General features: G+C 33.7%; 1 protein-coding gene across 1 annotated transcript; it reads left to right on the forward strand.

Moving 5' to 3' along the window:
- The first annotated feature begins 740 nt into the window (after window positions 1-740).
- Window positions 741-14,739, forward strand: LOC127812031 (uncharacterized). The gene is made up of 4 exons (XM_052352291.1): window positions 741-1,319; window positions 7,995-9,185; window positions 12,514-12,589; window positions 14,395-14,739. The coding sequence occupies exons 1-2, from the start codon at window positions 1,076-1,078 to the stop codon at window positions 8,222-8,224; spliced, it is 474 nt and encodes a 157-aa protein (XP_052208251.1). The 5' UTR covers window positions 741-1,075; the 3' UTR covers window positions 8,225-9,185; window positions 12,514-12,589; window positions 14,395-14,739.
- Window positions 14,740-15,314: the final 575 nt, after the last annotated feature.

The raw sequence follows: 15,314 nt of genomic DNA on the forward strand, positions 1-15,314 counted from the left end.
TTAGAAAGTAATGGTTAGATGTACAAAATTAACCCAAAATATATTTAATATAAAATTTTATAGAGTAAAGATTTAGATTGTAGGAAACAGAAATGAAAAACGGATATAATACAAAACAAAAATCAAGAAACATAAACATATAAAAATTATAAGAAAATAATTATTTAATTAAATATAAACATAAATTTCACTATCCATTTAATCAAACATAAATCCACATTACTTTTGTCTCTAATATAGTCTTTGGGATAAGAGAGATGGAATTACTTTTGTTTCTAATGTAATCGTGAAATAATAATACGTTTTCAAATCGAAAATGCATTTTTAATATTTTTTTAATATTATAGAATGATCTCAAAATATTTTTAAAATTATATAAATGGTCCAAAAATATTTTTGTTTTTGTGTTTCTTGACGTTTTAGGGTGAGAAATATTTTGAAAATACTGAAACAATATCATTTTAGTATTTTTGTGCAATAGGGGTAAAAATAACATTTTTTTTAAAGAAAAATACTATATCCATAAATAAATTTGACAAACAATATTAGTAAATTGACGTGACGTAGATAGATTCATAATAATTTTAATTAAAATTAAAAATAATTCACAATAATAATAGAGAAATTTATTATTAATTTCAAATAAAATTATTATACATGAGAGTTATTTTTCAAAGCATGTTTCCTCTGAAAACATATATAATTGTACCGAGTGCAATTTTGTGCACCTCCGTTTAACGGGGTGAACTAACCCCCCGTTAGTTTCGGGGGTAAAAAAGTCATTTTGGCCCTCGTTTCTCTCTCTCCCCCCTTCCCTTGCTCTCGCTGCCTTCCTACCGCCGCCGCCGCCTCGCCTCTCCGCTGCATCCTCACTCTCCACGTCGGTCGGCGAGGTGGCGAGAGGGTTGCTGGAGAAGAAGAGGAGAGAGAAGAGAGGAGAGAGACGGGGTCCCACAAAATTGACAGAGGTTACGTGCACGGTGGGTGCACAAAATCGCACTCGCAGGCACCTCATCAAAGAGTAACAACTCGTTAATCCTCGAATATTTGGGTTATCTCCTTGTATTTCAATCAAATGGAGAGCTTGGTCATCGCCGAGCTATCAAGAAACTCGCCCAATTTCACCGAAATAGTGGACGAAATAGCAAGAATCGAGAGAAGGGTCTTCCCAAAGCACGAATCACTGGCCAGATCCATCGACGACGAACTGAAGAAGAGGAACACTGGATTGCTGTACTCCCATGTCGGCGGCGATCTTGCCGGCTATGTCATGTATTCTTGGCCATCTTCACTCGCTGCTTCCATCACAAAACTTGCAGGTTTGACGTCTCTCTCTCTCTCTCTCTGTATATATATTCTCTATGTTTGTATTCATTTTTATTGTTTTTAAGGCAATATGAGGTTCGAGATTATAATGGGTTCTTAACAGTTTGGTTATGAGATTTATAAATCTTGAGAAGAAACCTATTTGGGAAAAGGTTTGTTTCTTGAGTTGCAGAATAGCTATCTTGAAAAAGCCTGTATTAGTGCCATGGTTTGGCTTGATTAGAATTTAGATGTCTCTTTTCTGGGCATTTTTGGGCTCTTTTGTGTTGGTATGAGATTCCTGTGTGAAAAATAGTTTCACTTGAACATTGTGAAATAGTGAAATTGGAAGATGGGTTGAAGATAGGGTGCTTGAATTACAGCCGGGCAGATTTTGTCAGAACAGATTTTACCCATATAATTTGGTGGTTTATGCAAATGAAGTTCAGAATCAAGAGAAATTGTAGCTTTAATGCTTGTTTCATCAATTTGTATGAAGTTATCAAGCACGGCAAGCGGTCTAGAAATTGGTGAAATCATGTGTTGGTAATCAAGGGAAAAACTAAATGGTTCATCATGGCCAAATCTACCCAATTCTTCAACAAGTCAACACAACATGGATACAAATTGAAGTGTAGAATCACCTATAGGCTAAGGCTATAGCCTTACAGGAATTATAAGATCAATCTAATAGCCCTAAACCCTAGTAGCCTGAGATATTCTACATTGAATTTTAAATTATTTGATGACATTGTACTATTTAATGATCTGATAACTATGCAATAGGTATAGGATCAACTGTATTTGATTTTAAATTATTTGGTGATATTGCAAAGTTTAAGAAAAGTATAATTTTATAGCTCGGGGTTAGAATAATCAATTGTATATTTTTTAATTTTCCATTTATCTATTGTACCCTATATGAAGATGGTGGTGGGACTTTATCTCATCATTCCCTTGCTAGAGGGTTATGTTAGGAGGGGCATCTGGCCTAAAATTTGCCACGTTGTCCTTTTGCATGAATTTGTATTATCAACTGACTTTTAAAAGTCAATTAACATTATGATTTATCACGACCCTAAGGATATAATAGTAATTGTATATTACATGTATTTCTTTCTTGTTGTACTCTAGTGCTGCTGTCCATAGTGTACCTTTGTGTTTACAACTAACTAAAAGTTAGAGAGCCTATAAATAGGCTAAATCTTAGGGGATGGAATCATTGTTGAAAGATATCAGAATTCAAGACTTCTCTCTCTTCAATTCTCTCTGATTTCTCCTTATTCTTTCTTTCTTTGTTCTTGCGATCTTACTCTCTGTTCTTCTGAATTCCCTCTCCCTTTCTATTCTCCCTCCCTTGATTCCTTCCAATTTCCACTCAAAACCCTAGGTCAAGGCTAGATCCCTGACATGAATGTGGTGCCACTGACCCTAAATTTAGGTTTAGGTATAATTAATGATGATGATGATGAATCAGTTATACCCCTATATAATGAGAAGCTTCATCTCTTGATATATCAAGCTAGAGATCTTACTTTATCATATTTTCTTTTTGGTATCAACGCTTAAGGCTCACATGACTTTCATTCCTTTTGTAATAAGAAAATTAAGCCCCCATTTTCTATTAGTTCCTTCTTTGTAGCTTCTTTAATAAAAAAAAACTAGTTGGCTTTGTCTTCTTTGATAGTGTCTACTTCAACAATTTCTCCTAGTGAATTGAAACTGGAAAAAGTCCTGTTTGATCTCCCCTCTCTCCGTGCATGGAAGTCACATTCATTTCTTTTCTCATTCATTCATCATGCTCAATTCACTCTCCTCACTTTGCTTGGCATAGGGTTGGCAATGGTGAGCTAGCTTCACAACCCTTATTTTTTTTACCTCACTATTTTCCAATCACCTCACATTTTTTGGTGGCTTGCTTTCTTCTCTAGCCACACTTACACCTTCCTAGGACTTTCGAGGACAGCCCCCAACCATTTGACTGCCAAACTCCCCTCAAACTCTTCTTCAATATCTCTCGTCTATGGTTCGATAAATGGTCTATTTGTGAATTAATTGTTGAGCCTTGAGTCCTTGATGACATTTTCTTATGCACATTTGTTTATGACCCTTTGGTGAACTTGCATGGTGTGATGTGTTATGATGAGTGTGAAATCATGTTTTAATGAACTGTAAGCATGTGCACTGCACCCTTGGATCTATGTTTGGCATCCTAAGGCTTTGTGTGCTTGTGTTGGGTGCAATGTGTAGGGAAAGGCCTACAAGAAGAGTCTGTATGTTGATGCAACAACTTGTTAGGGAAAGTCTTGTAGATGGTGTAGCATGGTCCTACAATATATGAAATTGTTCCAAGTCAAGGGTTATATGTGATGATTTGCCATGCCGAAATCTCTTGTTTTCAGGTCCACATCTTCCTCTCTACTTCCTCTCCTACCACCAATTTATGAAATTGTTCCAAGGCAAGGGTTATATATATAATGTTGTCCCACAAGTGGTCCTTCATAATTTGCCTCGCTGTCAAATGAATCTTATTAAACATATTGAGCTAGATAAAAGAAGTAATAACCTATAAGTTAACTTACATGAACGTCATGCTAAACTTCTTATTGGGGATTATGATATGATTCAACCTAGACAGCTATTTCCTTTTGAGATTCATTTTCACATTACAAACTTATCATGCTAGTCTTTTTAAAATTTCAAAATGAGGGGGGCTAAATGTATGTTTCATTGATATACAATCTAACTTTGGGTTTAGCCCTTTATTTAATCTTAAGGACATTGTTGCATGTAAAGTTCATTTTACTCCTCTACATGGTCCATTCACTGATCTTAATCTAAAGCATAAAGGCCCATTTCAATTGCCAAGGCCCATTTCAATTGCCATTTTGTTATGTACAGAGAGAGATAAAATTGATATAATTTTGGGTTGGCTAATTTTTTTTTTTTTATATCAGGGACGGGTAGACGGATAGATTCAATGTTTTCTTATCGTTAGGTGAATCCCTTACATTTAGACTGCACATGAATTTGTAAAGAGGAATTGCAACTGCTTAACCTGGATCTGTGAAGAGTTATACAGGGTTCAGTAGGATGTCCACACGATGGTAACAAGTCATTACCATTGTGATCAAGTTGGTGCTGGCACTTGGGTTTTCCACAAGTTATGTGCAACTATGATAGGCGATGACATGAATCGTTATACTAAACTTCTTATTGGGGATTATGATATGATTCAACCTAGATAGCAATTTCCTTTTGAGATTCATTTTCACATTACAAACTTATCATGCTAGTCTTTTTAAAATTTCAAAATGAGTTAAAATAAATGTATGTTTCATTGATATACCATCTTTATTTAATCTTGAGAACATTGTTGCATATTAAGTTCATTTTACTTCTCTATGTGATCCATTCGCTGACCTTAATCTAAAGCATAAAGCATAAAGTCCAATTTCAATTGCCATTTTGTTATATACAGAAAGATAATATTGACATAATTTTGGGTTAGCAGGTTTTTTTTTTTTTTTTTTTTTTTTTAAATACTAGGGATGGATAGTTTCAACATTTTCTTATCGTTGAGTGAATCCCTTACAGTTAGACTGCACTTGAATTTGTAAAGAGGAATTGCAACTGCTTAACGCTTTTCTGTTAAGAGTTTTACAGGAGTCAGTAGGATGTTCACATGATGGTAACAAGTCATTACCATTGTGAGCAAGTTGGTGCTGGCACTTGGGTTTGTCCACAAGTTATGTGCAACTATGGTAGGCGATGACATGAAGCCATTTTACCACTTAACATATTGGTTTACTGATTGATAATGGATTGAACAATCAGAACCTACAAGACTCGAGGTTGAATTTTTTTCCAAGCAAGGGAAGAGTGATGAGAAATTTGAACTATTAAATTTTAATTTCTGATATTAGGATTTAGGTTTTGTTCAATTTTTGGAATTAAGATTAATAGATTTCAGTAGATTGGTTTGGATAATTGTAGCTTGAATTTTTGTTTTTAAAACTTTAGCCTATAATAGGTATTAATGATATAACAAAAAAAGTTGTTGATTTGGAATAAAATTATTGAATTCTTCCCTAATGATCTCTCTCTCTCTCTTATCTTCCCCTGATTTACTTCTCTCTCCTCCCTGGCTTCCTTCTCTTCTCCTTTCATTTTGTGCGATCAATGTTTTATTGCACGTCATTTATCTTATTCCCATATTGAAATATTGGTCTAATTCCTACATACTCAATAATGTAAAATGGAAGACTAATTTTTTAACTCCAATTTTACAACTAAACATGCCTTAACATGTTATGTTTCAGAAAGCAGTGGTATTCATTTCCAGAAAATTTAGAACATATCTTTTTGATGGTTTCCAATTCATAGTATAAGGTTGAAAAATTATAAAATCGAGTTTTATGTTTTCTAATTGGAGATTCATTCAATAGAGAATTGAAATTAGAAAATTTTAAAAATGTTTTCTACAACTGAACAGACACTGAATTTTCCTTTTTCAGCTTTTTGTTTGGCTTTTCCTTGGATTACTCCATTTCAGCACATTTATGTGTATATATCATCAGAGAACCGCTCTATAATTACCATAATAATACCCTCCTATAACGGCATCTTCTGAATCCCCATGCAGACAATTTTCTGTCCCAGCACAAATATCCTAGGCAGCCATGTTTTTCCTTTTCTTAAATCAATCTATAATCCCCAAAATATGTCCCAACCATCAATATATGTTCACTATTCAGTTGGCTTAGCATATTAAAATTTGGTACAGAACCTTATTCATTAAGGTCACGGATTTAGCTTTCAAAATCAGTTTCAGAATTAGCCCTGATAATCTGCCACTTGGCTAGAACAGTCAACTTTCTAGATTGGCTGTACCTCAAGTCAGCCAATACCCACAGTTGACTCTTAGTAGGTTGCCCACTTGTCTAGCCTATTCTATTTTTCACAGTTGATGCCAGATTCAACTTTCCACTCAGTTGTTGACATACATGGCCTTAGTTCAAATCAATCCCATTTACGCACTTGCATAATTACATAAGTCCAATAACAATAAGAACAACAATATGTCAAGCCTTAATCTCACTGGGTGAGATCGATTAACATAGCATAAGGCCAAAAACCCACATTAATCAATATACTATAGCATACTCATCCTTGAACAGAATAATGAAGGTTGTTACACCCACTATCTTAAGAAAGCATTACTTGTCTTATATCACATGCATTTCCCCTAACACAAGAATTAACTGTACTGTATTTACTTTCATACAAATTTATAGTTCCACAGTGTTTATAGTTAACATTTTTGTTTAGAAGTCTGCAATTAGAAAATGATTATTAAAGCAAAATAAGATAATACCATAAACATAAGCTTTCTTTTATGCTTACCATCTTTATCAGATTTTATGTCCTCATCCAGGTCCATCCATCTGCATATTTGAAAGAAATATTGATGTCTGAGTTTATAAACAACAATAACTGTAAAGAAACATATATATTTTTATAAAAAAAAAAAATCCTGAAATAGACAGTTCTGAGACTCTCACCTGCCCCTAGAGTTGATTCTGGGACTCATTGACTCCTGAATTGGTTTGGGTGGCCAACTCCCTGCTAACATGACTCCCAACGCAGGCCCGACTTACCAGATCCAGATCTGGGAGCTGCTAGCCGGAAGCTTGAGAAAAGAGGAAAAGAGAAAGTGAGGAGAAAGAGAGAAAATACGGTTGAGTTGGTGGAGTATGTGAGGCAATGAGAATGAGAGAGGGACGAGGAGAGATTTAGAGTGAAAATATGAAATGAGATGAGAGAAATGTAGTGAGGAGAGATTCAAGTGATGAAAGGTCACCAAGGTTTGAGAGAGTGAAGAGGAAAATATAGACACTAGATGGAGATAGGAGAGTGTCTAAGAATCTAAGAGATAAAAAGAGTGGCAGTGTGCGCGAATTAGATGAGAGAATATGGAAGGGAGTTAAATAGGCTTGGGTATAATGGTCATATTTTGTAAAATATTTAAACATATTAAGCTTTACTATCATTAGATGGGCCAGCTACATCGATTTTAGCTTGTCAATTATCTCTATTCATGGTTGTGCCTTTTGTAAAGCCATTGCAACACATCTCTTGTTTAAGGTGTTTCTACCAAATTTTTCTTGGTATTCCTGAACCGTTGGCTTTTAGCCAGTCTGCTATACAATTATATATATATATATATATATTTGAATAGGTTATTTTGAATTACGGTTAGATTTATATGAGTTCACGATTAACCTATTTAATTCACTGTGTTATTTTCATGTAATCAGGTTAACCCTTATCTGACACAAGTTAATCTGACTTGAGAAATTTAGTTCCATGTTTGGGTGGACTTGAATTTGACATGAACCTGTTTATGCCTAACCTAAAGCTGCTAAAGTTCATATCATGTTTGCGGCATGTGGGACGGGTTGTTTACCCATTTGCCACCCCTACCAAGGCCTTGGACTTCAATCAATTTAGAAAGCGAGTCAAACAGATGGAATACATGTGGTATTTGATTTCTTTGAGCAAGTCCAAAGATTATTTTATAAAATGCTCATTTGGGGGAAGTGTTTGAATGAGTATTTCAATTTTGTTGATCAAATTCTTGGATTTTAATAGCATGTGTTGTTTTTGTTGACTGGAAACAAAATTAGTGAAGGAGAAGTATAGAAGGCAAGGTCATGGAGAGGCATTGCTGAAAGCAGCGATTCAGAAATGCCGAAATAGAAGTGTCCTTCGCATTTCGCTTCACGTTGATCCCTCAAGAACTCCAGCCATGGCTCTCTACAAGAAACTTGGTTTCCAAGTTGATGACTTGATAGAAGGATACTATTCCCCAGATCGAAATGCTTATAGAATGTACTTGGATTTTGACAGTAATTAGCAACTGGAGCTTCAATCTCTATTCAAATCCTTGCAGAAAATGTGCACCGCATGAGTTCTTTTGCGTTTTGATGCCAGAAATCGAGAAAGAGAAGTCAGGAAAGAAGCATTTGTAACAGATCACAGTTGTCTTATTTAGTCGATGAATGCCATTCTTCCAAAGGTAATGTTCTCTATTTTCGTTTTGGTTCCCAAAAACTGCTAAATCTTGCCAATGGGTTACATTAAAATTGCAAGATTTATGTTATCTAGATGAGATGAACATGTGATCCCCATCCCCAACACCAGTACTGGAACTGAAAATGTATATAGGGAGACAGATATTGTGTTCTGCCTGCCATATTGGTGTTGCTTCTGTTGTGTTCATGCTTGTGAAGATTCACTGGTCAGTTTTCATCACTCTTAACCTCAAAAAAAGGCTGGTGGGCTCTTGTTGAATCTCAGAACTTGCTGATTTCAGCAGTGGTTGCTTACTAAAAGGAAAAAATATTTTGTGCTTCCAAGACACCTCATCAACAAGGAAAATGCTCGAGAGCCAGATAGCCTTACCGACAGGCTTACAGAAAAGGGGCAAAAAGACCAAATTTCCCCCTCCTCTCCTCTCCCTGCTCTGCTCTCTCCTCTCGCCTCTCATGGCCGCCGCCTCACCTCGCTGCCTTGTCTCACCTTCGTCGTCTCGCTGCCATTGCTGCCTTGTTGACGGCAACGACGACATGGTAGCGAGGCACGGCGAAGCGGCGGTGAGGCGGGGGCCATGGGACGGGAGGTGAGAGAGCAGGACAATGGCCTATTTTGCACTTTGCAAATTTGCAAAGTGGGTGGGGCAATTTCGTCATTTTACCCCACTCGGTAATTGCGTATGTAGGCCTGTCTGGCTCTGTAGAACGACTCCATCAATAATGCCTCATCCCAACCACTGATTCCAACAATGGTTGCTTCCTAAATCATATGCTGCGATGAAGGTAAACTGGTAAATATGTTTTAACAAGGTTCATGTTATTGTTTATTAGTTGACCCATATTACAAACATGTGACAACATGTGATAAGGTTGGAAAATGATTTAGTGGTGTCTCCAAGGCTTAAATTACTTTCTTGTGTCATGGGGAGTAGAAGAGATTTAGAGGACCTTAGAGGAAAATATGATCCAAATAAAAGAACATGTTGCGAACTTAGACATGTGAGCTTGATGTATAAGATCGGAACTTTTAATTTTAGTTTTGGTTTTGAGTTTCTTGTGTTTAATTTTTGTTTTTATTTAAAAATAAAAACTTAAAACATATTTTGTAATTGCATTTTTTATTTTCTCTCATTTATGGATGAGTCAGTATTAATTTTTTAGCATAAATTGCTCGCTCGTTATCTCTTGGTGTTTTGAGTCATTTGTTCAAAAATTTTTGTGACTCAAAAATAATTTTCAAGATCTTTGTGATTTATTTATTTTTTACATAGACATCTATCTAATAATAAATTAATATAAATTTAAATTTAAACATATATAATAAATACAAAATAAAATTAAAAAAAAACCAAAAACCTGTCATTGGAACTCATATTAGGGTTCCAACATTGGAACCCGTTGATAATGGGGCTTTTCTTACCAATGTGGTTTTTTATTTTTTGACATTTTATTTATTATTTTTGTTAAATTTCATTTAATTTATCTTAATTGAGCTTTAGCTAATGCTAAGCTTAATTAACCTTAAAATTTTAATGTAAATTATCCAAACTGCGATATAATGCAATCTCGCACCTAACTAGCTTTGAAATATAAACAGACTAAATCTATATTTTTGTTTTTGTACATTTATATTTTTTTTTGTAGTCATTCGAATTTTTCGTTATTTCAATTATACTCTTAAACTTGATTTTTGACTCAATTAATTCATGTGCTTTTGTATTTGTAGATTGAACTATACTTGTTCATAATGGATAAAAAGGGTCATGTTCATGATCATATTATAGGATCGAAAACATAACTTACTGCCATTGAATTATGAACCCCATTGAAATTGGGATTATCTTGTATGTCAAGGTGAAGGTGGTCGACCCTATCCCCTCTTGAAAAAGGCGATATCCCATTTGCCTCAAGAGGTGACTTGCATTCCAAGATCCCTACATCATCTAAGGAAAATTCTAAAAAGCTCGATGGGCTTACTGATCGGGTTATCGAAAGGGGGCAAAAAGATGATTTTGCCCCCATGCCTTTCTCTCTCTCCTTTCTCCTCTCATGGATTGTCTCGCTCCTGCTCTCTCGTCTCCCTTGCCATGGTCGCCGCCTCGTCGTCGCTGCGCCTCACTGTCGTCTCCTCTCTGCCATCGCTGCCTCGTCGACAGTCGCTGCATTGATTGTCGGCAAGACGAGGCGAGGCGGCGATAGTAGAGAGGCAATGGAGGTGAGGCATGACGACGAGGAGAGGGCAGTGAAGAGGTTACAGCTATGGCAAGGGAGACGAGAGAGTAGGGGCAGGGGTAGTGGTCTGCTTTGCTAATTTGCAAAGTGGGCGATGGCAAAATTATCTTTTTGCCCCTTTTCTGTGATGGGCTCGGTAGATCCGTCGGGCCCTGTAGAATGACTCCATCATCTAATAACATGACATGGCCTTCTTCCCCTAAGTCAAGTTGCATGATGACGTGGACATAACCCCATTACCCAAAAAATATTATATATATTGTTGCTATAAGCTCCAAGAGTGATTTTTATATTTTATTTGTTGGTATTGAAGTATATGTTGATTTTAAATTGGAGTCTGTTATCAGAACTGACTCGACCTAGATAGTTTGGGAGAAAATTCAAATATAATTTTATTCAACTGTTGTGGTGGTAGCGGAGGGTTTTGACCCTACAATATGGAAAAATTCCTAATGGACACGGATGCGATGTCTCTTTAAATAGTTGCTTTTGTATTTGAGAGTAAGTAATTGGGTGTATTTAAAATTCTAAATTTGAGAGATAGAGTATTATATTTATTGTGTCATAGATAAAATCTTATTAAAAGATAAAAAAAAAGGTTTAAAAGCTCAAAATAAAGTTTCAGGCTAAAAAATGTAGATTGCGTTTTCTTTACTTTTCAATTTTTAGTTTTGAATTTTGAATTTATTTTTAATTTTCTGTTTTGTTAGTCTGTTTTTAAAAAATTGAAAATACATTCTCTTTGTCATTTTGAAAAACTATTTTTCAAAACAGAAAATTAGAAGACGTGTTCTCTTTGAAATTTTGAAAATATTTTTTAATAATATTTTATTCAATAAATTTGATTATTCAGTAAATTATAAATATTTAATGTTAATATATTATTAAAAAAATATATATTTTAAAGTTAATGAATTTTATAATATTTTTTTCATTACAATAATAAAATATGAATAAATAAATAAATAAATGTGTTTTGAGTTTGGAGTTTATTTTGGATGAAAACACTCAAAATAACTTTTTGTTGTTTTGAGTTTATTTATATTTTTTGTTTTATTTTCAAAAATGTATTTTTAAAAATAGCAAAGTAAATGCGTTTTCATTATTTTAGAAAATTAAAAATTAAAAATGACTTGAATACAGTAAAAAGAACGCAATCATAATTTTTCCCCAATGAGAGGGGATCTCTTACAAAGTACAAACTAGATAATTTCGACATCCGAAAATCTCTTCGAGAGTCATGCGAAAAGAATAAATATTATGTATAATTTTTTTTAATTTTGATAAGATCTCGGACATAATAAATGTTATTTATAAAAATTCTAAACTCAATGGATTCTAGAATGTCAAAATCATTATTATTCGTTGGAATCTTAATTTTTGAGAATTTTAGAAAAGTTCAATGCTCCTCTATAAATAAACAGATACTTATTCCAGAAAAGACACGTATTTGATATTGGTTTCACTACGGCTTTTAAGTGTTTAGTGTCTATCTTAAGTATCGAAATTGTTTATCGATTTTCTATAAATATAAATCACACCACAATCAAAGTACGTATATTTAATTTTACATTATTTTTAACCATAGTTGGCATGCATGCGCTCATATACTATCATAAGTCATGATGAAAACGTACATCATTCCCCTCGCTAACACCACCTTCTTCCTTCTCATCTAAGCAATATTATTATATGGCGGCTGAGCTCACCTAGCAATCATCTTCACACACACACACAGACACACACACACACATATATATATATATGTCTACGTATATGCATATATATAGCCAGCACCTCCAAGCTTGTTCATCTATTCACATTCTTGTGTTTGCTTTCACACACACATATATATATAAATATGATGACAAAGTTGCAGGTTATAGAGCTGAAGGTTCGTTTACATTGCAAGTCATGTGAGGCCACAGTCAGAAAAGCTTTGTGTAATATCAAAGGTATTCTCTGTTTGTATTTCGGTTACTTCGGTTTCTAACACTCTATCTTCACTTGTATTTCGATTTGTTCGGTTTGATTTTTTACACAAGTTCAGTTTATTTGGTTTTAATATTTAATTAGTTGGTTTGGTAACCAAACTAACTGAATGCTCACCCCTATATATACTTAGTGGTGACACTCGTAATATAAAATAAACATGAAGTAAAAAAAAAGAAAGAAAAGATTTCAAATAAATACTAATTGAATAGTGCTTGATAGTCTTACTTTAGTTCTTACATTTTTAGCCAAGATTTAAATGAAGACGAGTGTTGATGTTGATGTAATATTATTTTGAAATTTATTCTAACTAAGAGGTCTTGAGTTTAAATTATGTTGATGGAATAAATTTTGGTTTTCTTAAATAAAATATATAAAAAGTATTTCGAGAAATTACTTTATTGACAAGATTTCAAACATCAAAATGGGTTATTTGCTTATATAATCGAAAAGATATATATTTTGTGTGTTCGTATATTCTCATAGATGGGAATTTGAGTTCGGTACTTGATCGTTCATTCTTCTTAATAAAACTTTTGTTTAGCGTCTTTTTTTACTCTATTCATATATGGTTTTGTCGTGCTCTATAAATTATTTTAAATTTTAAATTTTATTGTAATGCTAATCATTGCCTTTATAGCAATAAATATACTTTATTTTTAGATAAAATGTATTTATTATATATTATTTTTAACATACAAATACTACTCAAGTTGTAGTTTAGCGACTACGATAATGTTGGTAAGCTCAATTTTTAATTTTGAGTTTCGTGAATAATTTAGTTTTTTAAAACATATCCTAAAATCAAAGGCCAAATTGGTCATTTTTCATTTAAAACCAAGTAATACTTAATTCATATTTTTATACACCAAACATAAAATAATTATTATCTAAAGAAATATTTCAAGATACGAAATATTACTTGAAATGTGAATAAGATACAAAAGGCAAGATAGTATTATATAATCCCATCATCACCATTTTACCATATTGTTGATTTTGTATTGCCATTATTTAATCCACAAACCAAACGGACCGTTAGTCGTATAATTTTACTTACAGAAGAGTTCTTCCAAATCAAATAGTCCATCCGAACTTCACGAGACAAAAGAGTGGGATCGATCACATTAAATAACCCATAATTACTATCTAATAAATTTAGTATGGAGTGAGATATAAGGTTTTGTGTAAAAATAAGGTGTATTTATTATTGTCTGGATATAATAAAAAATTTAGATATCTAAGAATCATCTTCGAACAATATAAATTTTGCAAGAAGAGAAGCTCGTAGACCCTCTCATGCCTACATCAAACTTGCCGAAAATTAAAAGACGATGCAAAGAGTTTTGTGAAGTTTTTTTTTTTTTTTTTTTTTTCATACTTGAAGATGAGGGGTCATATCCTATTAGATGACAAGTGACAATATCTCTCTTAAGCTCGTAGATCATGAGTCGATATCTACTGTCCCCTGTTGGCTGTCCCTTCTCTGTCCAGCCAATAAAAATCAGTCACATCACCCATTATCTAATAGTAAGTTTTGTAAAAAAGTTATAAAATTAAATCAGATGACAAGTGACAAGTGACAAATTAAATAGTAATTTTATAATTTTTTTACAAAAATTACTATTTAATAATGGATGATGTAACTGATTTTCATTGACTGAATAGAAAAGAGATAGCCAACAGGGGACAGCAGATCTCGGCTCGTAGACTGTATCATGCTTTATCTTATTTTGATTTACATTTTATGATTTGAATGTTGAAATAGGTGTAAGGTGCGTGGAAATAAATGTAGCGTCAAACGAGATCCGAGTGATGGGGAACATAGATCGGAAGGCGGTGGTGAAGGCTGTTCGGAAGACAGGCAGAAGAGCAGAGCTTATTTCCCGACAAACGTCATCCTGTCGGCCGGTGGAGGATTTCCGACGACAACCTCCTCGGCGAAAAGTCTTCAAGCATGCTTTCCTTTGCATAATTCCAAAGTGCATTTCCACTGCCACATGATATTGGGGCTTGTTTGTTTTGCCTTTATCATATTTTTATTATTTAATTTTTGAAATACTATATAAATATATATTTTATAAAATAAATTAATCTAATGAAAACTTTTAATATTCGGACTTATTTAGTTTTCGGGATATAAGTAGAGATTATTTTAATGTTTTTGCTTACATTTTAGCTTAAATTAAGAAGTGTAAGGCCTATTTTAAGGACATTTTTGGAATAAAAAAAAACTAAAAGGGACATGTTGAGAATTGAAAAGAGTTTCAATACACTTTAAAGAGTATTTTCTTATATAATAGAATAGAGATATATTCTCTTTATACTTTGGGCTTCAACAAAATGTCTGAGATAATACAAGCCCACAAAGCAAAATATATACGACTCCAGTGAAGCCTCAAGGGTAAAATAGTCCAATTGAGATGAATTAGCGACCGATGAGCAAAGAGACACCAAATCACATTTAGGAGCACTTTGGGGCTTGGATGCCCACAGTGGAAGAGAACGGGGATAATGCACCGATAGCTAATGGTACTAGTTTTGAGAATGGATTCATGAAAGGGCTTTCAAGAAAATTAATTGTGTGATAATTATGATTTAAAATTTTAATTTATTTGTGATTAAATTTTCTAATTAGGTTGGGATTATAACTTCAAATTTGATTATAATTAGAATGATATCAAATTT

The sequence above is a fragment of the Diospyros lotus genome, chromosome 10 (genome assembly GCF_014633365.1).
Source record: "Diospyros lotus cultivar Yz01 chromosome 10, ASM1463336v1, whole genome shotgun sequence".
In the NCBI taxonomy this organism is placed as follows: Eukaryota; Viridiplantae; Streptophyta; class Magnoliopsida; order Ericales; family Ebenaceae; genus Diospyros; species Diospyros lotus.

Bases quoted from the DNA above. Each gene is read 5' to 3' on its own strand.
- LOC127812031 (XM_052352291.1), top strand. From the start codon at position 1,076: ATGGAGAGCTTGGTCATCGCCGAGCTATCAAGAAACTCGCCCAATTTC. The intron at 1,320-7,994 runs GTTTGACGTCTC...AAACAAAATTAG, and splicing joins TTCCATCACAAAACTTGCAG to TGAAGGAGAAGTATAGAAGG.